The 27,064-nt window shown below is 40.3% G+C and overlaps 5 protein-coding genes across 6 annotated transcripts in view; 1 reads left to right on the top strand and 4 right to left on the bottom strand.

Annotated features, from left to right (window-relative positions):
• slc25a10b (solute carrier family 25 member 10b) overlaps nt 1-6,527 on the bottom strand; it is a 10,862-nt gene extending 4,335 nt beyond the window's left edge. The window contains exons 1-2 of the mRNA XM_032530820.1: nt 6,438-6,527; nt 1,010-1,129 (exon numbers count right to left, since the gene is read on the bottom strand). Coding sequence (XP_032386711.1) covers nt 1,010-1,129; nt 6,438-6,527 — 210 coding nt within the window. The remainder of the gene's footprint in view (nt 1-1,009; nt 1,130-6,437) is intronic.
• A 1,811-nt stretch (nt 6,528-8,338) lies between these two features.
• Nucleotides 8,339-10,334, bottom strand: LOC116698718 (claudin-9). Its single transcript, XM_032530832.1, has 2 exons — nt 10,148-10,334; nt 8,339-10,010 (listed from the first exon to the last, which is right to left on the bottom strand). The coding sequence occupies exon 2, from the start codon at nt 9,797-9,799 to the stop codon at nt 9,137-9,139; it is 663 nt and encodes a 220-aa protein (XP_032386723.1). The 5' UTR covers nt 9,800-10,010; nt 10,148-10,334; the 3' UTR covers nt 8,339-9,136.
• A 900-nt stretch (nt 10,335-11,234) lies between these two features.
• LOC116698702 (GTPase IMAP family member 4) lies at nt 11,235-16,383 on the top strand. Of its 2 annotated transcripts, XM_032530798.1 has the most exons (3): nt 11,235-11,462; nt 11,583-12,151; nt 15,895-16,383. In XM_032530798.1, exons 1-3 carry the CDS (start codon nt 11,441-11,443, stop codon nt 16,180-16,182), a joined length of 879 nt encoding a protein of 292 aa, XP_032386689.1. In that variant the 5' UTR covers nt 11,235-11,440; the 3' UTR covers nt 16,183-16,383. The 2 variants fall into 2 exon arrangements, with proteins under 2 accessions (XP_032386689.1, XP_032386699.1); XM_032530808.1 differs by lacking the exons at nt 11,235-11,462; nt 11,583-12,151 and adding an exon at nt 15,084-15,249 and having other exon boundaries at nt 15,341-16,383.
• Nucleotides 16,384-17,786: 1,403 nt separating this feature from the next.
• Nucleotides 17,787-21,876, bottom strand: LOC116698692 (GTPase IMAP family member 7). The gene is made up of 3 exons (XM_032530770.1): nt 20,779-21,876; nt 20,515-20,586; nt 17,787-19,263 (listed from the first exon to the last, which is right to left on the bottom strand). The coding sequence occupies exons 1-3, from the start codon at nt 20,786-20,788 to the stop codon at nt 18,332-18,334; spliced, it is 1,014 nt and encodes a 337-aa protein (XP_032386661.1). The 5' UTR covers nt 20,789-21,876; the 3' UTR covers nt 17,787-18,331.
• A 253-nt stretch (nt 21,877-22,129) lies between these two features.
• LOC116698696 (GTPase IMAP family member 7) lies at nt 22,130-25,724 on the bottom strand. The gene is made up of 3 exons (XM_032530784.1): nt 25,512-25,724; nt 25,257-25,361; nt 22,130-22,998 (listed from the first exon to the last, which is right to left on the bottom strand). Exons 2-3 carry the CDS (start codon nt 25,345-25,347, stop codon nt 22,151-22,153), a joined length of 939 nt encoding a protein of 312 aa, XP_032386675.1. The 5' UTR covers nt 25,348-25,361; nt 25,512-25,724; the 3' UTR covers nt 22,130-22,150.
• Nucleotides 25,725-27,064: the final 1,340 nt, after the last annotated feature.

Here is a 27,064-nt window from a genome sequence, read left to right on the forward strand (position 1 = left end):
GGGGGGGGGGGGCTCCAACTGCTGGAAAGGCCCCCCGAGCAGTCAGGGGTTTGTTAGCTTACACAAAAACACCTTGGCAGTGCCCAGGTGGTGAACTGTCACCTCTCCAGCTACCTGTCCACACTCTGTATTTTGATCCGTCTGGGGACTTGAACCAGCGACCCTCCGGTCCCCAACCCAAACACAACCAATCTAAAAAAAATAACTTCGCCAGAAAGTAAACAGGACACATTTACAAGTATACTTTACTTCATCATCCAGTGGCTGTCTTTCATCTTTTCTTTCTCCCAGAAATCCTATTGAATCTCCTGCAACAATAACAGCCCAGCTGAACACACTGCTATTCTCCGATGCTTTATGAAAAGTAACCCGTTGACCTAGTTATAGTATCCGGCAGCAGCCAATGGGGCTGTATTACCACGTTTTAGAGCAAATGTGCTTTGTCAAACTCTCTCTTCCGCTCAGAAACATGCTAAAGTTTGTGAAAACATTGTTTTCTCAAACTTCCTTTTAGATGGAGAAACAACTAAGACAAACGTTTGTTTTTTTAGGAAGTCATGTACACTGAAGAAAGTGGTGAAATAAAATAAATCATTTCTCAAAACTTTTTTTGATTTAGTATTATTTTGAATTGTCTGATTTTAATTGTCTCATTGCAGTATTAAAAAGTGTTTTATAAATAAAGATTAAAAAAAAAAAAAAAAGATTGGATAACTTTAACCGAGATCAAACCAAAAAGAAAAACGCGGTTTCTTAAAGTGCTTATGAGACCCTCCAAACTACAAACCTGTCAGAAATCTCAGGTAGAATTCAAGATTGTTGTAAACTCTGTCTTAACCGCGTGTATTATTATCTTACCTTTAGCCTTATCTTAGTGTTATTGTCTGTTTAAAGTTTAAGTTTTATAGTCAACAGTTTATCTTTTGTCCAATTTACTATCGTTATGTCAGCAACTTTTTATTGCTTAGCGTACACAGGTTCAGGAACAGTTTCAAGCATGTACACGTACCTGTCTACAAAGGGAGGCAGAGAGGCCATTGTAAAGAGCCAGCACACCATCATTCTTCACCACATGAACGGCCATCCCCATCATCCTCTTTTTCACCTCCTGCTGTGTCTGCAGGTGTACCTGTAAAGATCATGTGTTAGATTTGGTGTCATTTTCAATACCAAGTTGGGCACTGTTGTGACATAATAAAGAACAAATTTAACAAGACACAGACGCAGACACATTTCTTGTGGTGTTATACCTTAGACAACAGTTTTTGGTAAATAAATGTGTCAAACAGCTACACATGTCACCTCTTTAATACAGTTTTTTGTTCAAATCTAATTACATTTGCAGAAGAGGTATCCTGACTTTCAGCTCCTACACTTCCCATAATGCAACTATATAACATCTTAAGTGCTAGTGTTGTACATTTGTACCTAACAAAAGTAGCTTTATAGTAGTATTGTGTGTGTGTGTGTGGTTTCGTCAGAGGCGGTTGGCAGCTCTCCAGCGTGGCCTTTGTCCTCTGTTCTAAATAAGTACTCGAGTTTGAAGGCCACAGTAAGTCATTTTTAAGTGTTTTAATTTTTACTGTCTCCTCACACGCCTTTATTAAATTGACATGAAATCATAGGTCATTAAATATATTTGTAACAATTACCTTTTCATAATTTTTAACATACAAACATTTGAGTGTCAAACTTACTGTAGCTCAAAATGATGCCTCAGTTCCCATTGAATGGAAGTGATACAAAATGACATTAGTAGTCAGATTATTTATCACAACAGTTACGTAGAATAGCCAAGATGTATATTAGTTGGTCAAAGATTAGATTAGATTAGATTCAACGTTATTGTCATCACACATGTACAGGTACAATGCAACGAAATACAGTTTAGAGAGCCTCGAGCCGCAGCTAGTGAAAGCGCCGCCACATGCACTCTGAAAGGATATATGCAGACAGCAGGTAATACAAGACATAATATAATGCACGAGACTACATACATGAAGGAATATTGGTGTATGTGTCTGTGGATGTGAGTGGCTAGGAACACAAACTGTGTGGGTTGTTGAAAACAGCTCAGTTCATTCCGGCCTTGACTATGAGTGTGTGTGCGTATGTATGTGAAATGTGAGACAGACTGACTGCACTGTGCAAAACAGCCCAGTTCAGCCCGGCCTTGACCATGGACGTGAGGTGGAAACACAAGAAAGAAAGAAACGAGGCAGTCAGACGGATCGGGGGCTGGTTCGGGGGGGTGGTGTATGGTGTGTGTGTGAGAATGAGTTGTGTGTGTAAATGTAGCGCATCAGACTGTCTGTGTTGGTAAAAGTTCAGTCCATCTGCGTGACCTTGGAGAGATAAGCCAGTGCAAGGGAAAGGATAGAATGTCAGCTGCAAGTTGTTTTCCCGCTTCGGGCAGAGAAGGGGGGGGGGGGGGGGGGGGGGGGGGGGGGGGGGGGGGGGGGGAAACAGTTGATCAATTTCAATCCAAATTTAGGGTGACTCGGTGGAATTTGTACGAATCAATGTCCATCAATCAGTTGTCACCGACCTCAGCGTCATACGAGCATCCATATCACGTAGTGATTTTTGCAGTCCATCTACCTTCTCTGCCAGTCCGGTGGTTACACGAAGCAACTCCACCGACTGGGCCCTGATGTTATCAATCCCCTTCTGCGCTTCCACGGTCCGGTCTGAGATGTTACGAGACAGTTCACCGGACTGGTTAGCCCTTAGATGTAAAACCTTCATCCCCTCAACCACTCCGTGTAGGCACTCTTTAAGTTCCCCAGACAGCTTGTGGGTGAATTTGCTGGCGGCTGTCTTACCAATTTTCCAATAGGTCAGCGAGACCCCAAGGCCGATGATCAGGAGCCCCACCAACAGAATTCCAATTATCCAAATAGATAGATCTGAGATACAGTAGTTTTGGGGAATTGTAGTGTTTTTCTGCATGTTCTGCCATGTAATTGCTTACAATTGCTTAATACTACTAAACACAAAGTACTAAATGTTGATGGGAAAGTCATTAGTTTTGCAGGTGTGGAAATATCGACCTGAATGGACTGAAAACCTCAGAGGGATTTATCCTCGGGGGAACATCATAAAAGCAATTTTATTTATATAGCACTTTTCAAGCATTAAGCCCAATTTTGTTAAATGTATTTCTGTAAAGCTAAATGTATTTTCTTCTTTGATGCTCTCTTAAACATGTAAGATGTGCGCCAAATATAATAATAATTATTATTATTATTATATTAATAAAGATTTAGAGGATATGAATTAGGAATCAGAAACCCATGTAAGCCAAAGTGGGGGGAACGACCAAAAAGCATTAGTATCCATAGAGCCGGGAAGCTAGCATGGCTAAAAATACATTAGACAATTTTACAAATGTAACTCTTCTAAAATTGTCTTAGATAACAGGAAACAAATCTGTTGAGCCAGATTTCACACAGAGAAAAAAAAATACTTGCACAATAACGTCTTTGAGTGCTTTGGTATTTTCTCTAAAGTTCTGATAAAAGGAACCACAAAGTAAGCAGTGCAAGCATGTGAACCCATCAGCAAGATAATTTGTAACAATCGCACACACATTGTGGAGAAATATTACACCTAGAGGAGTTGATTGAGGCGTGTCTGGCTACAAGATAACATTTTTTTAAACGGAGTTCAGAAAGATCCTGTTGAGAACAACAACAGAGCAGCCTATCTGGTGGTCTAAGGATGACTGGGTTTACACAAACAAGGAACAAGTCATGTGTGTTTGGTTAGGCCCCATTTCCCTGCTGATAACCACATTTACTAATTATCTACTCTATACTATGTCCTTCTAAATGTAGAAGCACTGCTGTTAGCTTTAAAAAAGAATGTGCTAAGGGTGCCTCATTATGAAGATACTCACTTTTCAAGCTTTGTAAAATGTGCTTCGCTGTCTGCTGACTGCAAACTTTGGCTTTTTGTGTGTGTTTTTTTACGCAATGAGGGTAAAACCATTTCATATGTTCTTCATGAGTGAGGAGAGATCCTTGTTATGATCATCATTAAGTATGGACTGTTTGCTCATAGATTCATTTCATGCTACAACGGCAGCTCTCACAAGAGTCAGTAAAATACTTGCAAATAGTAAACTGGTACATTTCGGACCGGAAGGTTATATTACAAAAGAGTAATAAACAAATTAGCTATTTAGTCTGCAGAGTACAACTGGGTCGGTCATTATATTATTGTTTCTGCAGACTCATCTTGTAATGATTAAAACGTGTCACGTTATTATTTTACAAATCTCTGTTGCCCGAATTAATGATTCTGAGATTATTTTTTTTTTTTTACATTTGAAAAGCTTGCCACATCACAACGGCGCACTCGGTTTATTTTGTGACTTTTCATACAGTTGCCTTGTTGTGATATTTGTGCTTCAAGCACAGAGAAACCTGAAGGGAAACACTGACTTTGAGGTTGAAGTACTTGACGCTCCGCTTTAAGATACTGCGTTAGGTTGTAGAGACAGGAGTATGCTGGTGTTCTGAAAATAACAGAAGTTATTTATTGTAGTTTGGACAAGTGATTTGACTTGCTTAGCAACAGGTAAGATACTGTGGTGGATAAATGGGTCAAACACAGGACTTGTTCTCAGGAGACCGGGGTACGCATCAAATGATAAACCTATTTTTTTACAAAACTGGGTGCAAAGAGCATTGTTGACTACTGACACATAGGTGCAAATGGCATCTTCTTTGATCAAACACCTACTGACTCCTAAACATCTATACTGTAGCAGCAGAGTTACTCCTGGCACCCTGTGGCATCTACTTACGGGTGAAATCCTAAACTCTGTGGCAGAAGTAATTCAATATATTAAAAAAAAAAAAAAAAAAAAAAAGCATGTGCTGACCTGTCATGACATTAAAACCATGCATACACTAGTCTCCTCTGGGTTTTCCCAGGAGATCCTTTGTTGGTGCCAAACGAATGCTACTCGCTTGCCAATGTGCTGTCATTTAAGATGCTGACAGTGGGTGTGCATTTGTTATTGTCATGTATAAATCAGATTATGAAAAGGTTTACAACGGAAAATGCTTACTGCTCAGACAGGTTGTTCTTGTCCTTAAAGGATTTTACTTTCTTATCTTTTAATAGATCTTGTCAAAACTCCAGGGCATCCACAATGTACTGAGTGACTATCAAGTTTTGTGGATTTATAGAATTATTGAAAATGAATGAGTGAATTGAGTCTCACCCTCGTTTTAAAGTCAGACTGTTTGACCCAGATCGTGTGCACTTAATCTGGATTTCTAGTCATTTTAAAAGGCCTTGTCACAATAAAGAGGTTGCTCAGTCAACATTTAACCAGTGGGTTAAACTCATTATTGGGTCATTAGGTTTTTTGTTGGTAAACCCACTTTTACTATTCCCTGGGAAAACTAAAGAAAACACAGAAGGGAAAACATGGAAGTTGAGAATTTCTTGCATCAAGGGGGGGGGGGGGGGGGGATTATGCTGGCCTCTTTCCTCTGGATAAAAAGAATAGAAAGAAACACACTTGTGTTAATTGTGCTTTACAACTACATGTGTAGACAAAATTATTTATGCAGTAAATGGAAAAGAATTACTATACAAAAAGGACTTTATGAGCTTTAAAGCAAATAAATCACCAGAAGACAGTTGTAGTGTTATGTAATGATTCCCGCCTTGTCCACATAATTACACATCACATGACTGCCAGGGGAGCAACTTGTGTTATTAGAATCATGTGCTGCTGTCAATGAAACCAAAAGAGAGGTGCAAGTAAAGCGAAGGATTTTGGCATTAGTTAGACATGTAGCCTTCTAATTAACTCTTCTGTGCAGCACAGCGAGACAAAGATTATCAAGAGTGAACATGCATGATCCCACTGACACAAAACACGTTATGACAGGCTGCTTACAAAGGGTAAAACACCTATTCCCTCTGGTCAGTGTGATCTCAAAATTATTATCTATTTACCTCATAAATAAATAAAACATGACTACTAATTGTAAATCTAAAGCTTCAATGGACAATTCTGTGTACTTTAAATTGATTCCAACAATGACTTTATATTATTTGTCCTACATCACAAGCAGTTAATAGTAAGGCTAACCAGCCTGGACTTGCCCTAACCTGTGCCCTAGATATTTAAACAGCCTAACACATCCTGAGAGACATGACAGTGGTGCCATAGAAGACATGTGATACCTCAGAACATGGCATGCCCACTAAAAGCTGACTGCAGCTATTTCACGCACACAGGGAAATCTGATACAGTAATGTGATGAGCGGTCAGGAGATAAATAACTGCACTGTAGCCTGTCTTGTAGGACTACTGCTGGAAACAGCTGTAGGTCTCCGGGCCTGCTCTACTAAATTACACACCAGCGGAGGGTTACACGCGCACACTTCCTGTTCCCCCTTCAGCTCACCTTGAGTAGATCCAGAGGATGTGTGCAGCATGCTGCTCCGCAGGACGCCAGCCCACCGAAATACCACCGCGACATCCGTTTCTCCGTCATGGTTCCGTTCTCTGCCCTTGGCCGATGCCAGCTACAGCGGGGACTTCCTTCCTTCCAGTCCGCCTTCGACACCCCGCGCGCCTGCTCTGTCCGCTTCCTGGCCTGCACGTTACAGCTGGCAGTAGCTTGTGGGTCTACAGGACGCGGATAACCTCGTTAATCTTCAAACATTCCTATAAGAGACTGCTCCAAGGACCGGGGGACTTTGTGCTCCTGCAGCATCGCGCACACTCACGCCACATAGCGTGCGTGTGTAGCTATGTGTGTGTGCGCTGTCTGCTGTGTTTGGGCCACGCAGTAGTAGGAAGCAGTTGGAGACTACACAGCCAATTGCGTGTATGAACGGCGGAGCTGCCTCCCGGCCCGGGCTTCGAGATCTAAGGTCGAAAGCCCCGAACAGCACAGTCTCACACATGGCCCACTTTCACCTCGACACACTGTCTTGCGGTTTTTAAAGGGATACGCATCCTTCCGGTAGCTGTAGAGAGGGCAAATATACACTCCTGTCTCTTTAACATGATTATAGAGTGTGCTACTTACTCAAACGTGCAGGAACTTCAGTTAGTCAGGATTATTTGTTATGTGCTCTAGAAATAAACCTCACTGTTAATTTGTGTCGACGTATTCAAGGCTTAAAAACACTCTGGGTTGTTACATGTAGGCTATGTCGGTGTAACACCAAATTCTGTGACCATCGTATTTCGCCGGACTTAAAACAAATTCATTTGTGAACCCTTAAACAATCAGAAGCGAATATAAATGGTTGACGGTAATCAAGTCTACAGCGTCAATTAACAAATATGGGACACCAAGTTTGTTTTATATCGCAATAAGAAACTGCGTCATTTGAAAGATTAAAGAAGTAAATTAACACGAAAAACATAAACAAAGGGAATAGATACTGATTTCAGGTTATTTAAAAAAAATAAAAGTAAATAAAATCATGAATAACAAGTTATTGTTAATTGCCTTAAACAGAAGTTTGAACATGGGCCTATTTTATTTTAGATTATTTTATCTCGTTGAAGAATAAAAACCGATTTATGAAACTGGTTCTTATATTACTGTATCTGAGGCAGACGTCATTGCTTCCATTAGCAGTGAGGTTTGTTGGTAAGAAATATTTTTCACTTTATGTATAAAAAAAAAAAAAAAAAAAAAAAAAAAAAAAAAAAAAAATTAAAAAAGGAGGAAGAATTTCCACACTGAAAATATACTTTGTGTTTAAATTCCAAAGCAAGATCTTTATCAGGAAAGTTACAGACTGGTTTGGTCTTTTCCAAGATAGAGGAACGTTTAGCACAGTCCAGAGAGCAGCAGGTCTTCTCATGCAGTCCTTTTCCCCTAAAACAAGTCTTACTCTGTTCTTCTGTGTTATCTTTTATTTTTCCTGGCAGGTTGTTTGCACCATGCTGTGTCAATTTCTGTATTAATGTCTCCAATAAAACTGTCTGTTGAATCAAGTGTATTTTTTTGAACACATAACTCATAGCTTTAAATAACAGGTGTACAATACTAACACCTCAACCAAAGCAACTACAAAGTAAATAAGGGCTAACCTTAATCATAGGGGCAACAGGCTACATTTTGAGATGAGCAAATTTTTTTTGCAGAAAGATAAACATTCGTAATAATAATACATTATAGGACGTTGATACAAGCAGCAAACTGCAGGCATTGCTGATTTCCAATTGCCTAACAACTGACCGTATAACTTTTTTTGTGGCAACCACTTATCTGACCTTATAAAAAGATGGTAGCAAACACATCTCTGATAGATACTATATTTGATTTCTTAAAGAATAACAAAGTAATAATCCTGAGTTTTATTCTCCTTGAAAACATGACAGGGGGCATTGAAATGTATAATGAAAAACAGACAACATGCAAATTTATTGTGCATCAGTGGTTATAAATTATACGATGGCAGTAAATACAAGACAAATAAAGATGGATAATGCAGTGCCACACTTACAGTATGTACTCAATAATATAAACTGTATGATGTTATTAAGTCAATTATTGTAAATGCTGGATAAAACACAACAATTGCTACATGTAAAGGCTATGTTAGACAATGTATGAACAAGAGTAAATTTGCTCAAAACTTTCATAAAAACAAAATAAACAATCATCGCTCTGACTGCCCACGTATTTTCAGTGAACACACCAGCATACACAGACATACTACACTGGCCACACAGGCCACCCACACACATACACACACAAACACACACAAGCAGAGTGGAATTTCAGAAATGTAAGTCACACACATTAGTAAACCTCTAAACATTCAATTCCTCCCACAGTTGCTGTCAACTCCCACTCCGACAGAAAGCTATTAAATAATTTAAATTCTATTAAAACCCCTTTGCTATGTAATTTATCATGTACATTTATTAATAATGTAAAACAATCATTTACCAAAGAGTAATCAAATCCACATCGTAATTTAAAGAAACATGTACAATTGCTGCTTTATAAGATATAAAACACAACATTGGCTGAATATCCTCTAATAGATGGTGAACTTGTAGTTTCCAAAAGGTTGTGTGATGAGGTTGTGACTTCTGTGTTGGTTCGTATCTCACATGTCTAATAAAATCATCTCATACAAACGATTTTTCCTGTTGCTTCACGTCTCTTGCTGGCTGTGGGTTGTCCTTTGCTGCTCCTCCAAACAAAGTCTGCGCTCTTCCTCCCGGTGGAGAGGAGCCCACATTCAGCAGGGAGCCCCCCACCAGGAGTAGCACGCTGGCCCCCCAGCCCAGGTACAGCGCGGGCCCCAGCTCTCTCTTAAAAGGCGCTGCAACATTCGGATCATAGAAGTCCCTGATGGTTGTATAGGCGGTCCAACAGATGGGTAACAAGAAGGCCAGGCCAGACACGAGGAAGAGGAGCCCTGCTATCCTACCCAGCCGAGCCTTGGCGGCCTGGTTACCGTCACCCATGCAGTGAGTACCTTTGGCCCCTGCCACCCCGAGCATGAGGGCCAAAAGGCAGAGAAGCAGGGAGAGAACAGTGAGGCCCCGGGCGGCTTGGGCAGACTTCGGCAGGGCCAGGGTCGAGTCATAGGTCTTGCACTGGATATGGCCTGTGGTCTGAGACAGGCAATTCATCCAGAGTCCCTCCCACAACACCTGGGCAATCACCAGCTCTCCACCCACGAAGGCAGACACACGCCACAGAGGAGCCGCACACACCAGCGCCCCGCACACCCAACCCGCCACAGCCAGCACCAAACCCAGCAGCTGAAGACCTGATGATGCCATAGCCGCTGAAGAAACTTTATAGCACTCTCAACGTAAGAAAAATGCTCCTTAGAACAGTCTCAGCCCAGATTATTTGCTGTCTTTCTCACGTCGCTGAGCCCTCAGTAGTCTAAAGTCAAGTCTTTCCACAATTTATTCTCTGTCATTCAGTAAGATGTCCAGTGATTGTGAGTTTTTCTTCTCCTCAGAACCCTTTATTGTTTAACACCTGCTGTTAAGATAAGTGAGAAAAGGAGTTTTCAACAAATTTACATTGAAGCAAATCTTAAATGAACACGTTTTTTAAAAGTTAATTTAGATCCGAGCTAAGGGTATGATAATTACTTTAAAAAGCTCTTTAAAACTTACTTTTTTAATCACCAATCAAGCAACCAGATGTCCACAGGCAAAACGTGACGATGATCCCTTGTGTGTTTCTTGGTGGTGTGGTCGTGTGATGTGAGTAGTTGGTGTCTTTCTTCTGTAATGACTGGCAAGCTTGTCTCTCTGGAGCTCATACACAGGGGGGTGGGAGGGCAGCAGTGTGTAATTCTGCATATTAAATATATATACACACACACACACACACACACACACACACAAGACACACAGCTAGTTGTGCAAAAAATGACAGCACAAGGACCCTTTGTTACAGACATTGCTGTATGCTACCATGTTTTAATTTCTTGGAGTTGGAGTGGCCATAGAGCTGAGGAGGGGGAGATGAAAGCAGATTGGACCATGATGCATTTAGGAGACCTCACAAACATGATGAAGTGGAAATGGCCTCCCAGATTTTTGAGGGGGGTGAAAAAATGCAGTGAATATAATGATAATTTTGGTGACACTTGAGTTGATTGAACATGTTGATAGAATGGTGTCTATATTAAAACGTTGCTCTGTATAGCCACTAGATGGCATTAGAGGGACTGTCACCATTCCCCACACAGGCTTCAGCATTGCCTCATATCACTTGCTGGGGTGAAGTGTACTCATTAATTGCATTTTGTAGAAATATGGGTGCTGGTAAATGACTGCATGGTAAGATGCCTGGAAGTACAGAGGCTTGCAGCCGAGTTTGGAATCAAAGTGCATTTAGCATGTTATCAGGCCCATTTTTTGCATGCCATGTTTGTCTGTTTGTTATTTGCAGGTTTGATTCTTTTACATTCCATTGTCTCCATCTCATTTAAACAATTTCTCTATTTAACATGGAGGGGTGAAAACTACATTGGATTGTGCAGTCCGATATTGCGTAATGCCAATAGAGATAAACCTTGAACTCTTATTATTAATGAACGGGGCTCCATTGAAAAATAAGTAAACTAGATCTCTGATTTCTTTCTACAAAAGGCAATGCAAATAAATTATGATGACACGTCTCCTTTAAGAGTTTGTGCCAAAGCTGAGATGTGGGTGTAACCTGCTTCAGCATGGAAGAGATTTGCTCAGCAAAGCTATCTAAGCTTTCTGAACTTTGGAGTTTCGCTTTCTGCGAAACTCCTGATGTGGAGATGGAGAAATAAAGGGAGGGAGGGAGGGAGGGAGGGATGGAGTTATAACTACAGCACACAGAAGTGCAGATGTACTGTGATCTGAAAAAGAGACCAATTTTGTTGTTCAAAGGAAGGCTTGACTTGTGTTGTTTTTTTCTGCAACAAGATGGGTTTAAACTCAACTGAAGGTGAGTGTCTTTACTTGTGTTTAGGCATAGGCTATTTGCAGGCTTTTTGCACTCCTTAAATGAGCTGACACAAAACCCAAAACATTAAAATGAACGGTCTCTTTGTCTTTTGGTCCACAGACTCTTCCATTGCTCCAATTGTCAAAGAGCTGAGGATTGTCCTGCTGGGGAAGACTGGATCAGGAAAGAGTGCAACAGGGAACACCATCCTGGGACGACAAGCTTTTACCTCAGAGATATCTCCGTCTTCTGTAACAGAGACATGTCAAAAAGAAACTGCCCACTTTGATAAAAGAACCGTGAGTGTGGTCGACACCCCTGGTGTCTTCGACACATCGTCAAAGGAAGACGTTGAAAAAAAAGACCAGTTGAAAAATGAAATAGAGAAATCTATCACACTGGCTGACCCAGGACCCCACATACTCCTGCTAGTGATCAGATTGGATGTACGGTTCACAGATGAGGAGAAGAAGGCCGTTGAATGGGTCAAGGACAACTTTGGTGAAGAAGCTTTCAGTTATACACTGGTGCTTTTCTCTAGAGGAGATGTGTTAATAGAGCAGTCCATTGAGCAGTACTTAGACAAAAGTCCTCAACTCAGTGAGTTTATCAAATCCTGTAAACATGGGTGCATTGTGTTTGACAACACGTGCATAACAAATCGCACTCAGGTGGCTGATCTTTTTGAAATAATAGACAATACAGTGCAGTTAAACCTGGTTAATGGTAACCATTATACCAGAAGTATGTATGAAGAGGCCCAGAGAAAGAAGATTTCAAAGGAACGGTGGAGCAAGTTGGGAGGCTATATGAACGCTGTAGGTAATCAGTTGCTTGTGGCAGCAGCAGTCACATCCGCCCCTGCTGCTGGTGCTGCTATAATGGCAGCACCTGAGGAAGCAGGTGCAGCTACTGCTGTTGTTGCAGCAGCTACATCCATGAAAGTGATTTCAATGGTTGCAAGTGCAGGGATTTCTAAAATCATGGGGTGGTGGATGAAACCTAGAGGCCCTGTCAAAGTTCAGACATCTGAAGACAGCCCGGGAGAGAGACAGTCTAGTTAGCCATCTCCCGGTGTCCACTGTCATCTTTCGGGTAGTGAAGCAGAGGGACCGTAGGCTGTGTTCCCTTCTGCTGCTGCTCTTCAAGATTCGAGCAAACGCTGTTTGTTGTAAGTATCACAGCAACGTTTTTATCCGCTTTCCCTTTTTGAATGGCAAATAGATTATAGCCGCCTTCTGGTATGAAAAGTTATTTCCTCATGCAGCCGCAGAACGTACGTGGTGCTTGGCCGCCGGCTGTAGTCTGTGTTGTGTGTTCCAGTGCTAACTTTTGACCAAGACAAAGGTGATGTGGGTCGACGTGAGGCCTGGGACGGGGCTAGAAGGTCTGCACGAGGTGGCACCAGCCTCCCCTGAAATATAATTGTCCCCCCCACCTCCCTCCCCCCAATCCATTGGGCCATGGGGCTAGAGGCTGTCAATCTGACAATTAAGGTTTTATTGAATCAAAGTCCTCTCACTTCGCTGCCTGTTCTGCCAAACTTCCCAGCCCTTGTTACATGACCAATTAATGTTTCCATGATGACTATCCAAAATTCTGATATAATGGAACCAGCACTGGAATTGCTTTTTTCAGACTGGGTTTTAAGAAAATGTGTATCGTATTCTGATATAATATTTGTATACTTTTTAATACAAGAGACATAAATAATAATTGTGATGTTTTATTTAGCAGAATTACATTGTGTTGGTCTATCATATCCAATATTTCCTATATTTTTAAGCAGATTTTCCACGCTTTATTGTGATAAAATGTCCCCCTTGTGCCCCCCTGGTTGATTATTGGTCCCTCTTGTGCCACACCACTTATAAAATCCTGGAACCGCCCCTGCTTGAGGCAACTCCACAGTGGGCTTTCATCACCACTAGTTCCTGGCCTTCGGCTTGGTGTGTCAGGTCCTTAAAACCAAATTTGTGAAGTCATTGTAGTGATTTCCTTTACATAACTTGGTTCAAATTCATATTACATTTCTTTTGTCAAAACCTTATTGCATTCCTTCATTTAATTAATGTACATTTATGCATATTAATCCCAATTTGCAAGCCTTGAACAATTGCTGATAATTTTATTTCAAGTCTTTTAAATGTTGATGCTGTAAACTTTTATTCTGAATATCATTTTGTGTGGAGAACACCATTGTTATGTCTTTGTCTGATTTGTAAGAATAAAATAAAACAATTTCAGAAAAGGTTGTTTGATGTTCTCCCAAAATCTGTATTGCATGAAAATTCCAGTTATAAAAGTAAGAATTCCAACAAGCTTCCAGGGCGCCACCCTTTAGCTCATTGCAAGCAGTTTATAAGACTTTACCAGGTTTGTTTTACATGACAGGTCATATGGGTTTCGGAACATCATGGTACTCTCTGTAAGCACAATGGAAAGTAGCTATAGCTGCCAAAATGCCTGAATGATGGCTCATCGTTTGTTTCAACCAAAGGGAACATTCTGATCACAGTTGATCCTGGATCCACACTTACATTCAATACACTTGGTATGTAAAGATATCTAAAAATAGAGATGTTTAACAAAGACGAAACAGATCCACAGCCTTGTTAAAAGGAAATGTCAAAGTGGGTTCTACAATAACACAGGCTGCAGTCACTTCCTGTCTACCACTCTCCACCACTGTCATTCTAATAACATCTCATACTCAACTCTTTAGAAAGTAGAAAAGTAGTGGTTCCATTGAAAAATATTGACAGGACATTGCATTAAAGTGCTTATGATATGCTTTTTAGCTTTTTCCCTTTCCTTTATTGTGTTATAAACCTTGTTTGTGCTTTTCATAGGTTTACAAAGTGAAAAAGACCAAAGTCCACCTCATAGAAAGCTATTCCGATAACCTCTAAATACAATTATCAACCTGAAAATGAGCATAATATGAGCACTTTTATTAGACGCAGGAACTAGGACGTTGTTCATAAAGACAAGACACCCAATGGTGCAGCATTTGTTTAAATCACTTGTTTTCAATGCAAGGATTATGCATACAATTAAATTAATTACATCTTTGTATCTTTGTATTACTTCCTTCTATCTTATTCAACCTTGTTTTCATACTTATCTTTTCAGATGTTCTTCTAATTTAATGTCTGTCTTTTATTTATACAATTTCTCTGCATGCAACATAGTGGGGAAACAACTGTTTTTCATTGTGCCCATCCTGTATAGTGTATTGTCAATAAAGCTGTTGAACATTGCGCCTTGATTATCAAGGGGCATATCTGCAGCACTTTACTGCATGTCCGTCCCCCTTTCTCTCCCCTTTCAGATCTTATCTAAATTGTCACAAAAGTACAGGCCGATGCAAATGAGTTATGATGCCACATCTCCTTTTAGAGTGTGTGCCAAAACTGAGATGAGGGAGTAACCTGATTTAGCATGTAAGAAGTCTCTATCTAAACTATTTTAATAATGTTATAAACCTTATAACAACCAATGACTATTAACAGTTTTCTGAAAGTTGTTGTTTCACTTTCCGGGAAACCACTGAGTCGGAGAGAGAAAGGGAGAGAGTTTCACTTTCTGAGAAACTGACGTGGAGGCAGAGAGATAAACGGAGGGAGGGAGGGCAGAAGGGAGAAATAACACAGAGGTGCAGAAATACTGTGATCTGAAAGAAAAGGTTTGAAAACGCAGAGACAGATTTGTTCCAAGTCAGGTTTGACTTGTATTTCCCTTGTATTTCTGCTCTGCAACATTATGAGTTTAAGCTCAACTGAAGGTGATATATTAAGACTTTTTGTACTTCTTATTTGAGCCAACCCAAACACAAGAATTTAAAGGAACTGTCTCTTTTTTCTTTTTGTCCACAGATTCATCCGTTGCTCCATTTGTCAGAGAACTGAGGATTGTCCTGCTGGGGAAGACTGGATCAGGAAAGAGTGCAACAGGGAACACCATCCTGGGACGACAAGCTTTTGCCTCAGGGACATCTCCGTCTTCTGTGACAGAGACATGTCAAAAAGAAACTGCCCACTTTGATAAAAGAACTGTGAGTGTGGTCGACACCCCTGGTGTCTTCGACACATTGATTAAAGAAGACCAGTTGAAAAGCGAAATAGAGAAATCTATTTCACTGTCTGACCCAGGACCCCACATCCTCCTGCTGGTGATCAGATTGGATGCACGGTTCACAAAGGAGGAGAAGAATGCCGCCAAATGGATCAAGGACAACTTTGGTGATGACGCCTCCAGTTATACACTGGTGCTTTTCACTAGAGGAGATGAGCTAAAAGGGAAGTCCATTGAGGAGTATTTAGACCAACGTTCGGAATTCAGGGAGTTCATCAGTGGTAATACAGCTGGGTACATTGTGTTTGACAACATATGCAAGGAAAATCGCACTCAGGTGGCTGATCTGTTTAAAAAGATAGACAAGACAGTGCAGTTAAATGGTAGCCATTATACCAGAAGTATGTACGAAGAGGCCCAGAGAAAGAAGAATTTGAAGGAATGGTGGAGCAAGTGGGGAGACACTATGAACACTGTAGGTAATCAGTTGCTTGTGGCAGGAGTAGTCGCAGCTGCAGTTAACGCCCCTGCAGCTGCTGGTGTTGTTGCGGCGGCTACATCCATGAGACCGATTTTAATAGTTGCAGGTGCTGGGATTTCTAAAGCCATCGGGAGGTGGATGAAACCTAAAACAAACAGTTGAGTAAAGCCATGGTCCTTTGAGCAAACTTGTTAAGTAATTCCGTTATTTTTTTCTTTTGACACATTTATTTTTTGGCAAGATGTTATTACATTTCATCAATGTACATTCATACATAGTAATCACAATTAAACTTATTTGAACAATGAAGGAATCCTTTGATACTAAATTTTTTAAATGTTGATGTACACTTATCCTGAATTTATTTTTCTGTGGAGAACACTAATGTAATGTTCCTGTTGATTTGTAAGAATAAAATAAGACAATATGACAACAACCTAAAAATGTTTAATTTGGTTGTGTACCATATTCTTTCTTTATTAACTGAAAATCCCATTTATGAGAGCAAAAATTCCCACAAAAGCTTCCTTCACAAAGAGGAGAAATTGCCTGTTTTTGGGTTGAAATCGTGATATGATGGATGCAAATCTGAATTATTTTTTTCCATATGTAATGAAAAAATACTACTTAACTTATAGTACAGAAAAGAAAATAATGAACAGCTTGAAACTATGTGGAAATTGTAAATCTTAGTTTCTTAATTCTTTTTCATTTAAATTTGTTGATGCATGAAGACTTAATATGACAGACCTGTAAAATGTCTGAAACAAAAAAAGCAAGCCAAACCACTGATTAGTGAATTTTAAGTGCTACACTGAAACATCATTTCACATTATTGAAATGCATCAGCAGGTAAGTTTTGAAACTAGGGTTAGTCTTGAAATCAGCAAATGGAAGTCTGTCTTCATTGTAAAGTTTGTAAAGAAATGGGAGTCAGCTCATCAAACCATACCCTTACTTTGATCAATTTGTGGCTTATGCTGACTGGGCTACAGTTCACCATTTTAAGGCCTTTTTTGGTCATGTGGCTGTAGATAGAATGGGCTGGCAGGGATGTGGTGGTTGTATGGTGAGGTTTTGCTCTGTTAAGAATGCTTCCTCAGTATTGTCTGATTGGCCAGCAGATGTTTACCATTGTCTCTCATTTCCTTTAGGGAAGTGAGCTTGTAATGTTACTAATAATAAAGCAGAGGGTAAACAGCACATCAGTTTAAAAAGGGAACACCTACGAGCATTTTATCTATGCAATTACCTCAAAAGTTATGAAAGTAGAAATTGTGAAAATTTTTATTTACAAACTTTATTAGTTTTATAGCACAATATGTCGATACGTTCTAACCGTATCTTTTATGATTCAGGTTGTGTTTCTCATGAGCCATAAAATATCTGTTCAAGTGTAACTCAGAATATGAGTTTCATATATACGGTCAGCTCCAAATTAAAGCTGCACCGAGACTGATAGTATAACTCAAACACAGAGAAAAAGCTTAAACAGTCTAAAGTGTGGATATATTTCACTGGAAAGGAATCCAAATTGAGCATGTCCATACTTACACTTGATATTTTGAGTACATAGAGGATTCACTCTGACAAAGTACCTGGAGGGTTCACCCAAACCAAGTCAAAGCATTAATAGTAAAACGTCAAAGTGCTAATAAATCGCCATCTTTGCTACAGAGCGGAAGGCACGGGTTGACAACATATTTTCAAACTTGTGAGAATGGCAGGCAGGGAAGCGGCAGCGGTTGTGATTAAAACAGCAAACACAAACCATAAAAATGTAATTTATACACAGCACGGGAGTCCCAGTTTGTGACATGAAACAGTCTGTAAAAACTTACCAGTGGCCTGAAGCTTCACTTTTGTAGACACCATGGCTTCTGCCGGGTTTGGAGATGCCATATTTTGTCTTCCCTGTGAGTTATGTAAACTAACCACAAACACTAAAGCCTAAGGGCTGCCATGGCAAGGACCCAAATCAATGTAAGTAGTCCACTTTTACTTGTGCCTGTACTTGCAAGTATGTGCATCTCTACCCCAAACAATAAATGACCAAGAAAGAAAACAAACAAAAAGAAAACAATTGTTGCATTTCATACCGTTTGTTTACTATCAGCATTCAATTCACATACTTTTGTTATTGCAATGTTGTGTCAAAACTTAAAAATTCTGGAAGCAGAATGCAGAAAAGGCCAAGACAACATCATTCACTAAGAAGTCCCTAACAGTAAATAGTAATGTGTGCAACACTTCTACTGATTAGTGTCACATGCTGCAGATGGATCAACATGTCCTTGTCAATGAACTCTAGTTATACTGGAACATTTGCTTTGGCGTTGCATCTTATACCCTTCCACATGACAAAGGCAGCTAGACCACACAGCACTCCCAGGACGAGCACCGGAGCTCCGAGAGCCAAAGCCACCATGGTGTCGGCTCCCACTGCTATAACCACCCCAGCTATCACCAGCACAACAGCAGCAGCCGACATAGCACGTATAGTCTTTCTTTTCACCTTTTTCTCCTTTTCTCTCTCTTTCTCTTTCTTCTCCCTCTCGGCATCCCACATTTTCCTCTCCTCCTCTTTCTTCTCTTCCTCCTCTTGTTTCTTCCTCTCCTCCTCCTCTCTCAGCCTCCTTTGGGCTTTCTCGTACAACTCATTGGTGTAGTGTTTCCCCCCATTATCCTGTATCATTTCCTTGATCATAGTGATCAGCTCTTTGACCTGTACTTGGTCCTCGGCGTCGTTGTTGTTGAAGGCATGGTACCTGCGTCCAAATGTTATAGAGAGTCTCCGCAGCTCCTTGCACTCCTTCAGAGCATTGTCAGCTTTGGCCTGATCTTTGCATGTAAACAGCATGATAGTGTACATGGAGGCATCGTCTCCAAAGTTATCCTGGATCCACTTCACAGCGTTTCTTTCCTCCTCCGTGAACCTCACTCCGAGCCTGATCACCAGCAGGAAGGCGTGAGGGCCGGGCACCGACATCTTGACGCACTCCTCTATTCTGGTTTTTAATTCTTCCTCTGTGATGGCTGTATCAAACAGACCTGGAGTATCAATCACCTGGACCACAGTCCCATCCACTTCCCCGCTCTGTGTCTCACAGTGTTTGGTCACAGACACAGGGCTTGGGTCCTCTTTAAAGGCAGCTCTCCCAAGGATGGTGTTTCCTGTCGCACTCTTCCCTGATCCAGTCTTGCCCACCAGGACTATCCTCAACCCTCCAGACAAATCCACAGCTGCAACAGCAGAAGCAAAATTAGTGTTGAGCACAAGGCAAAAGTGAATCCATTGTTGCTGTTTTTGCCATGCTCATATGTGAGAAGGTTCATGAGAACAGGCTGTATTGTGAATGACCTCTTTGAATGCTGTATATCTCCTTCAATTATAACTTGCTTTATAGTTGCTTTAGCTGGATACAGTGCAGCTAGTCAGCTTCAATGCCAATAAATCCCTGATCGCCAACAGGACACTGCGTAATAACAAAAGAACCTGTGGCTCCCAATTTTACGACACCTCAAACAGCAAATAAATTTGATTAGAACTCTTTCTAATAGAATAGAAAAGGTATTTTCATGCTTGTGACATCATCCAAAGTCTATTGGTAGAGTGAGCAAACACTGGCGGGGCCAGCTGTTGAAAAACTAAAGGAACACATGCTTGGCTTAGTGACTCTCAGTCAAGTGACACATTCTCACTCCCATCTAAAATACAGAGGCTTGGTTAGGTGTCTTTGTTGTTATTATTAAAGGTCTCCTTTAGCGTTACATGAACAGGTTGCAAATTACTATGTGCCATGCTGCAGTCTGGTATTCAGTTCTTATAATAAATGTATTGTGTAAACATTGCACAATTAAAAATATACAAATCAGCATTGTGAGTGGTTTATGAGTGAGGAAACATATTCAACACACCTATTAGACCTTAAGGATACATAATGTGTGAGTTGGTGAGAAAACCTGAATGTAGATATAACTTAGGGAAGCTTTAATACCTCAAGAATAGCATGGAACCACTCACAGAGCAACTGGACCTTAAACAATTTCTCATTTATTTACAATCGCACACACTTACTGTCTTACTCTGTAATGTTTTATTGTAGTGGAAGAACACTTTTATTGACTTGGTAACATCGATGACACTCCGATTAGCCAAAACACACAAGCTGTTAATAAGTGTTTAATAAGAAATTGTGTCCACACAGTTGTAGATTGGTAGAAAGTTATTAATTAATTAAAGGTGCATTTTTCCTGATAGCCATCAAAATAGAGAAGCTACAAAGACAGAGCTGGTAATCCTCAAGAAGAATTAACACCAGACAAAGGGATTTTTCTCAACCTGGCAATCCCAAATACGTAACTGATCTGAAATAAATAATAAACCATGCACAAATTCCAGGGATCCTTGTTAGAAGGCAGTATACAAATATATATAGGCCTATGTCTAATCATGCTGAGAGATTTCATGAGAAAGACAATGAATGAGCATACCGTCAAAGTTATTCAAACCACACCCATCTGTCCGAGGTAGAGTCCTCTGTTTCTTTTCTCGCAGTGGTATTGCTGTGATATTGAATTATTCCATTGAAACAAAAAGAAAACAGTCTTTCAGTTGTTGACATCATCATCAAGGTCTTCATTTTTACAATTTTCATTCTATGCTCTTCATGTTCTGTATCAGTGTTACATCTTACAGTAATCAAAAGAACAACGTTGTTTTTTGTTTGTTTGAATAAGCCAGATAGATTGTCTTACCTTCAGCCATTACTTCAGAATAAATTTTTCAGTTTTCAGGTGGCAAATGTGTTGTTTCAGGCCTGAGTTGTGATCTTAGACAAACTCTGTGGCTCGACTTTAAACATTGGTATTCTGGGAAACTTCTGGAAGCCTGGCCTATGCACAGGGGGCTTCCTATTTCCTTGTATTGTCTTTAGTTTACATCTGAAAACGTGTATCCCCAAAGAGGCTGTCCACAGCTCTGTGAATAGGCTGATCAGTTTTGAGTATGGGCTAGTATGTTTAAGAAAGTGTAAACACAACACGAGCATTCAAGCTCTTAAACTGACAAACATTAGGTTATCTTACTATAACTAACATTGTGGCCTGGTTTGTTAAAAAGAAAGGAAACAAGAACACCTCTGAGGAAAACCATCACATCCTTCCATTCATCTCCCATTGAATCTAAATATCGTAAAGAAATCTGCACAGTTCCAACTAGGCCTGTAATTGTCAAATTGTCAATTTCTTTACAAAATCATGTTTTTTTTTACTAACACAATTAATTACTAACTTTATCGGTCTTGAGACACATGACTGTTCATTGTTGATTTTGTTTGGAAATGCCAAATTGTAATTATAAAAGTAATGAATGGTCGGAGGATCCAGTTAACAACAATGTTTTATGATAATAAGGAAGCGTGGTTTACATAAGCTCTGTACTTTGTTATTACATCATCTGGGTCTCATAATGGTGACATAACCAAAAGATGTATCCTGAAAATCATTATAAACTTTAATTTGTTTAAAAAAAAAAAATTACCAAACTTTTTTTTAATTTTATGGAAAGGGACAATTATATTGTTAATTGCAATCACTTCTGAGACAATTAATTGTACAGGGAAATTTGGAACAGTTATAGCTTTTCCAACAAACATGGAAAACCTTTTCAACTAGGTAGACCTATTTGCCATCACTGATACAGATGTGTATTTCTCTGTCTAAAATAGTGATTGTAATGTGGTTAATACTGAGTGTCCTGAGTGAGTCTTGCATGACTTTAAATAGAAAATGAAAAGGATTCGCAGTGACAGCAGGGAGAAGTAAACTAACATTCAGACTTTATTGATGAATGTTTTTAGCACGCACAAACACATAAAGCATTCATGATTCAAAAAGCTTTACTGTCTCACATGTTGACATGTTAGAAAAAAATTATTTTGATTGAAGGCAGTGTGTGTGATTTGTCACTAGCATGATATGTGTATATGTATTGCATGCACACTGATTTTTTCATTGTAATATTTATATATTCAGTTGTAATATTTAGTTAGTTAGTTGATTAACAAAATTGTTCTCAATTCCCTCTTTTTTTCTTCCCTCTGTTTTCTTTTTGTCACAGGTCACACAACTACAAAAGAAGATCTGTGCAATTATAACCTTGAGTGAGTCCAAGAGCTACACCTGCTCCAATGACAATATTTGATGCAGTAAACATTCCTGTTAAAACAGCTGCCGCGGAAGTAATAGTCATTAATTTACACCAAGCAATCTTTTTCTCCTCCTCTCTGATCCTCTCTTCGTCTTCCTTTATTCTTCGTTTTTCCTCCTCTTCCCTCTTTTTCCTCTCTTCGTCAAGTTTCTTCTGTGCTCTCTGGTACATTTCATTGATGTAGTGTTTTCCTCCATTCTCCTTTACCATTTTCTCTATCTTATCTAGAAGTTCCTTTACCTGGATTCTGCTTTGTCTCTTGTCATTGATGAGTGAATGGTATCTTCCTCCGCACTGGTTTATCAGTCTTCGTAGATTTTCGCTCTCTGCCAAATAGTCAGCCACAGATTTACCTTCCAGTAAGTCAGCATGTGTGAAAAGGACAATGGTATACATGGAAGAATCAAAGCCAAAATTATCCTGGATCCATTTCACAGCCTCCTTCTCTTCACGAGTGAATCTTGACTTCAGACTGATCACTAACAGAAAAGCATGGGGCCCAGGAACTGACAGGTTAATACACTCCTCAATTTTTACTTTCACTTCATCTTGTGTTTTGTTAGTGTCAAACAGCCCTGGGGTGTCAATGACAACAATCTTCCTCTCACCATTGTCCTCCTCTTCTCTGTGACAGCCTCTAGTCACAGATTCAGGTGACATATCCTCTTTAAAGACATTTTCTCTCCCCAGGATGGTGTTTCCAGAAGCACTCTTTCCTGATCCAGTTTTTCCGACCATAATGAGTCTCAGGTCGCCCACATGTGTGTCTGTGGATAACAATAAAACATAGTGACTATAATTAATATAACTAATTTCACAGCGTGCACTGTGCATGTATTCTTCTTCAAACGTTATCAGGAATTACTTCTCTTAGAGAAAGGATTCATAGTTAGATAATTGGCTATTACAATCAAAAAAGTGTTTGGTTTCACACGTGGAAAAATCCAAAGGTGCCAAATTGCATCATTACAAATTACAAACACCCAGCCCTCTTATTGGTCAGATATGCCTGGGGGTGGGAGCAAGTAAGGAAATACAGGAAGAAGGTCCTGAGTTCTTATCTAGTGGTCGAACCGGCTCATTTCATTAAAATGATCAGACTTTAACGTCTGCAAGAGACGTTACTACATCTGCTCTGGTCACCGAGACTTCGCACTGCTCTGCCGGCGCCTGTCTCCAATTTTACCAGCAGCTGGTTTGACCACAGAGATACGAGTGACGGATGGCAAGCTTGACCGCAGTCTGTTTCTGTGATAGAAACAAAGCTGCTATAGTTTGCTGCTCTACTTCATAGCAGATTGCTAAACACACCTGCCCAGTGGCGGTCTTAATAGAGGCATAGGTAGGCGGCTGCTCTGGGGCCCTACCAAAATTAAATGAAAAAGTCCTTTAGCATAATCATATCGTATTATCATCATAATCGCTTCAAAAAGCATGGTACATTTTATTAATATACTTAAGAAATAAGTTGACATGTTAGTAGTTCAAATGTCCCGTTCATGGTTATCTGCCCCTTCACATACACCCCTTTCACAATGCAATGGACTGGTACGTAACGGTGAAAGAAAGAATCGAAAGAATCGATCACCAGCGATCGCCGCCCATTGCATTAGGCTCGTTCGAGATGAGCGATGTCTGCGCAGAATCGATCACCGGCGATCGGCGCCCGTTGCATGCCGGTTAGATTTGTGTCCGACTTGATCCCGACTTGCTCTGACGTCATGCACACGTAGGCATCGATAATCTCACGAGAACAAGGCGGACGCAGTTCTGAGACGCAGGCGGCGCAGTTGCTTTTCACCAACTGCAAGAGCCAGGCGGACCCAGGCGGACCCAGAGCATGCTGGGAAACGCCGGCTTCTCAGCTGATTTAACACCTGATTGGTTTACAACATGATGACGTTTTATATAAACTTATTATTGTTTTAGAGTCTGAGGGATTTTAATTGCTATTTGTCTGATTTAAAGACTTACTCTGCCTTCGGGCTGGACAGGAAGTGACAAAAACACGGTGGTGCGATTCCAATTTAATAAAATATAATCAGACCCACATATCAGCTTTTACACAGTCTCTAGTTGTTTTAATTATGACAGAGTAGCTCTCAGAATGCTCCACATGAAATCTGATGCTGATTTTAATTAACAACACACTGTAGATGATCAGTGATCTGCTCAGATCAGTCTCTCTTAATTCTAAACGTCTCTATCAGCCACACAACGTGTGATCTGGACAGAATAAGTCTTTAAATTAGACAAATAGCATTTAAAATCGCTCCGAATCAAAAACAATAAAAAAGTTTATATAAAACGTCATCATGTTGTAAACCAATCAGGTGTTAAATCAGCTGAGAAGCCGGCGTTTCCCAGCATGCTCTGGGTCCGCCTGGGTCCGCCTGGCTCTTGCAGTCGGTGAAAAGCAACTGCGCCGCCTGCGTCTCAGAACTGCGTCCGCCTTGCTCTCGTGAGATTTCCGTTGCCCAAGTGTTAAAGACGTCAGAGCAAGTCGGGATCAAGTCGGACACAAATCTAACCAGCATGCATCGGGCGCCGATCGCCGGTGATCGATTCTGCACAGACCTGGCTCATCTCGAACGAGCCTACTGATCCCTTCCTGTTCAGCCTGAAGGCTGCAGGAATCGGCTGGAAACTGTCCAACTTTACTTTTTGTTTTTTTGTCACCACCCCCGGATGCTGTATCCTGCTCTCGACCAATTTACAGGCGAGGCGCAGTTCACCTCGAACAAGCCTAAACACGCATAGACAGTAGGACTGGGAAGTGCTCAGACAGAGACGGAGCAAGACGAGAAATGCGAAAGTGAAACAAAGTTAACCAAGAGGCTCAAATAAAAGTAAAAAGACAAAAGAAGCAGAGAGGTATTTGGCAACGCTGCCAAAGATGATAGTTCTCACCCGTCCAAACGAACCGCACCGGCGGGGGAAACTTTTGTTCGATTCAACCGAATTAAAGGCTGTCGGTGTGAAAACAGTCTATGGCACTGGCACTGTTTAATTTTCTATCCCATACCTTTGTGTTCATGTTGACTGTGAGCAGTTTTGCAACATGTGACCAGCACTAGCAGGGTGAGACCTGGGACCCAAGCTTTTCCTCGCAACATATCTGGTGTGATCCCTGTCAAAAAGGGAAATAGCCTATATAGTAAATCCATCAAAGATAGCAATTGAATGTTTTCATTGCAGTAAAATAGGAATGATGAATAAATGGTGGCTTAAATGATTTGGTTTCATTATCATATTACAACAAAATATATTTTTTACATACCTGTTCAAAGAGTGTTTCCTCAGTTGTCTAATAGGTTATAGAGAGAGGTGGAGAGATAATTTTGTAGCACTCAGATTACACCCACTTTTCAAACGTCATTTATGCTGAACCAGTTATAGCGAATTTATAGGTCAAAGAGAAACAATATAGGTTCAGGTTAAAAATAAAAAACCCGTTCCGCAGTCAGTGAAAATACACAGTGGAAACCTATTGACTCCAGCGCCCTTCCGGAGCAGATCCGCAGCTGTTGTGTAGTTGGTGGAAATAACCTGCTTTAGGCTGGATGGGGAAATAATTTTAACAGCAACCAGGAAAGAAAAAAACATAAAAACAGAAAATATGGGGATGGATTACTTTTAAATATTAATTTCTAATAAAGCTATATGTCCATTATTTAATCCAATCCATAAAGATCCCAATGTTAGGGGGACTGTTTGTGTACGTGTGTGTCTTTGTGTGTGTGTATCAGCACCCAGAGGAGCCGTTCAGTGGAAGGCTGCTCCTTCCCAAGTGTCCGACCAGCAGACTCAAGAACTCCTTTGTCCCTCATGTCATCAGACTATATAACTCCTCACTTGAGGCAGGAGGAAATAGGGCAGAGAGGACCATACATACACACACACACACACACACACACACACACACACACACACATACATACATATATACATACACACATACAAACACACACCCGGACTTACATTAATACCTGGTCACTTTAACACTTGACTCAACACTGACACTTTTGACTGATCATTTATGGTTATTGTCTTTTTATGTCTTTTTATTGACTAATGTTCTTATTGTTATATTATTATTACTGTCATTTTGTTATCTTTATACTGTATTTTTTTTCTTGCTAAAATGGATGCTGGAAATTTCAATTTCCTCGCGGGAGTCATCCCACAAGGATTAGAAAGAGAAGTCTAAGTCTGTGTGTACGTGTACATGTGCGTGTTTTCATCATTTATCATTTAATTCATTTAATTTCCCTGTCACGTAATTGCGTGACAAGCCGACTGCCTCCCTACATTTTATCTCTGTGGCAGGATCTTGCACCAGCGGCTGTGAACTAGTGACTGATTGGACTGTTGACAAACACAGCTCTCCAAACATTACCTCTAGATGTGCTCCTATCCATTCTCATCTCATGTTTGAAGTCATGGAAAGTCAGGGAATGATGGGATGACGACAGCAGTAGTGGATGTCATGTGCACCAGGAGATATTAGTAGAGGCCTTGACCCACATGAGCTAGACAACTCAGGGATTTGTGTCTCAGTGAGCTACATTAACATCAGTTTCCAACCCAGTCCAAAAAAAATACCTTAGAACATCTGTGAAAAGGAATATATAGGAGAAAGATAGATGTATATTATTTCACATTTACAAAAACTCAACAGAAATATGTAACATAGTTAGTAAAACAAAATGCAATAGCTGATCACTTAATCTTCTCCTTGATCAGACAGATCAACATCCTCCCTAGGTACATCCAAAGACAGTTGTGTGTGTGTGTGTGTGTGTGTGTGTGTGTGTGTGTGTGTGTGTGTGT

Source organism: Etheostoma spectabile, chromosome 2, assembly GCF_008692095.1.
Source record: "Etheostoma spectabile isolate EspeVRDwgs_2016 chromosome 2, UIUC_Espe_1.0, whole genome shotgun sequence".
Classification (NCBI taxonomy): domain Eukaryota; kingdom Metazoa; phylum Chordata; class Actinopteri; order Perciformes; family Percidae; genus Etheostoma; species Etheostoma spectabile.

Bases quoted from the DNA above. Each gene is read 5' to 3' on its own strand.
- LOC116698692 (XM_032530770.1), bottom strand. The intron at 19,264-20,514 runs GTATGCTCATTC...CTGCTGTTGCAG, and splicing joins TGGTTTGAATAACTTTGACG to CTGTGGATTTGTCTGGAGGG.
- LOC116698702 (XM_032530798.1), top strand. From the start codon at position 11,441: ATGGGTTTAAACTCAACTGAAG. The intron at 11,463-11,582 runs GTGAGTGTCTTT...TTTGGTCCACAG, and splicing joins GGGTTTAAACTCAACTGAAG to ACTCTTCCATTGCTCCAATT. The intron at 12,152-15,894 runs ATAATAGACAAT...GATCTGTTTAAA, and splicing joins AGGTGGCTGATCTTTTTGAA to AAGATAGACAAGACAGTGCA.
- LOC116698696 (XM_032530784.1), bottom strand. From the start codon at position 25,347: ATGTTGCGAGGAAAAGCTTGGGTCCCAGGTCTCACCCTGCTAGTGCTG. The intron at 22,999-25,256 runs GTATGGGATAGA...TGTTATCCACAG, and splicing joins CAGTCAACATGAACACAAAG to ACACACATGTGGGCGACCTG.
- LOC116698718 (XM_032530832.1), bottom strand. From the start codon at position 9,799: ATGGCATCATCAGGTCTTCAGCTGCTGGGTTTGGTGCTGGCTGTGGCG.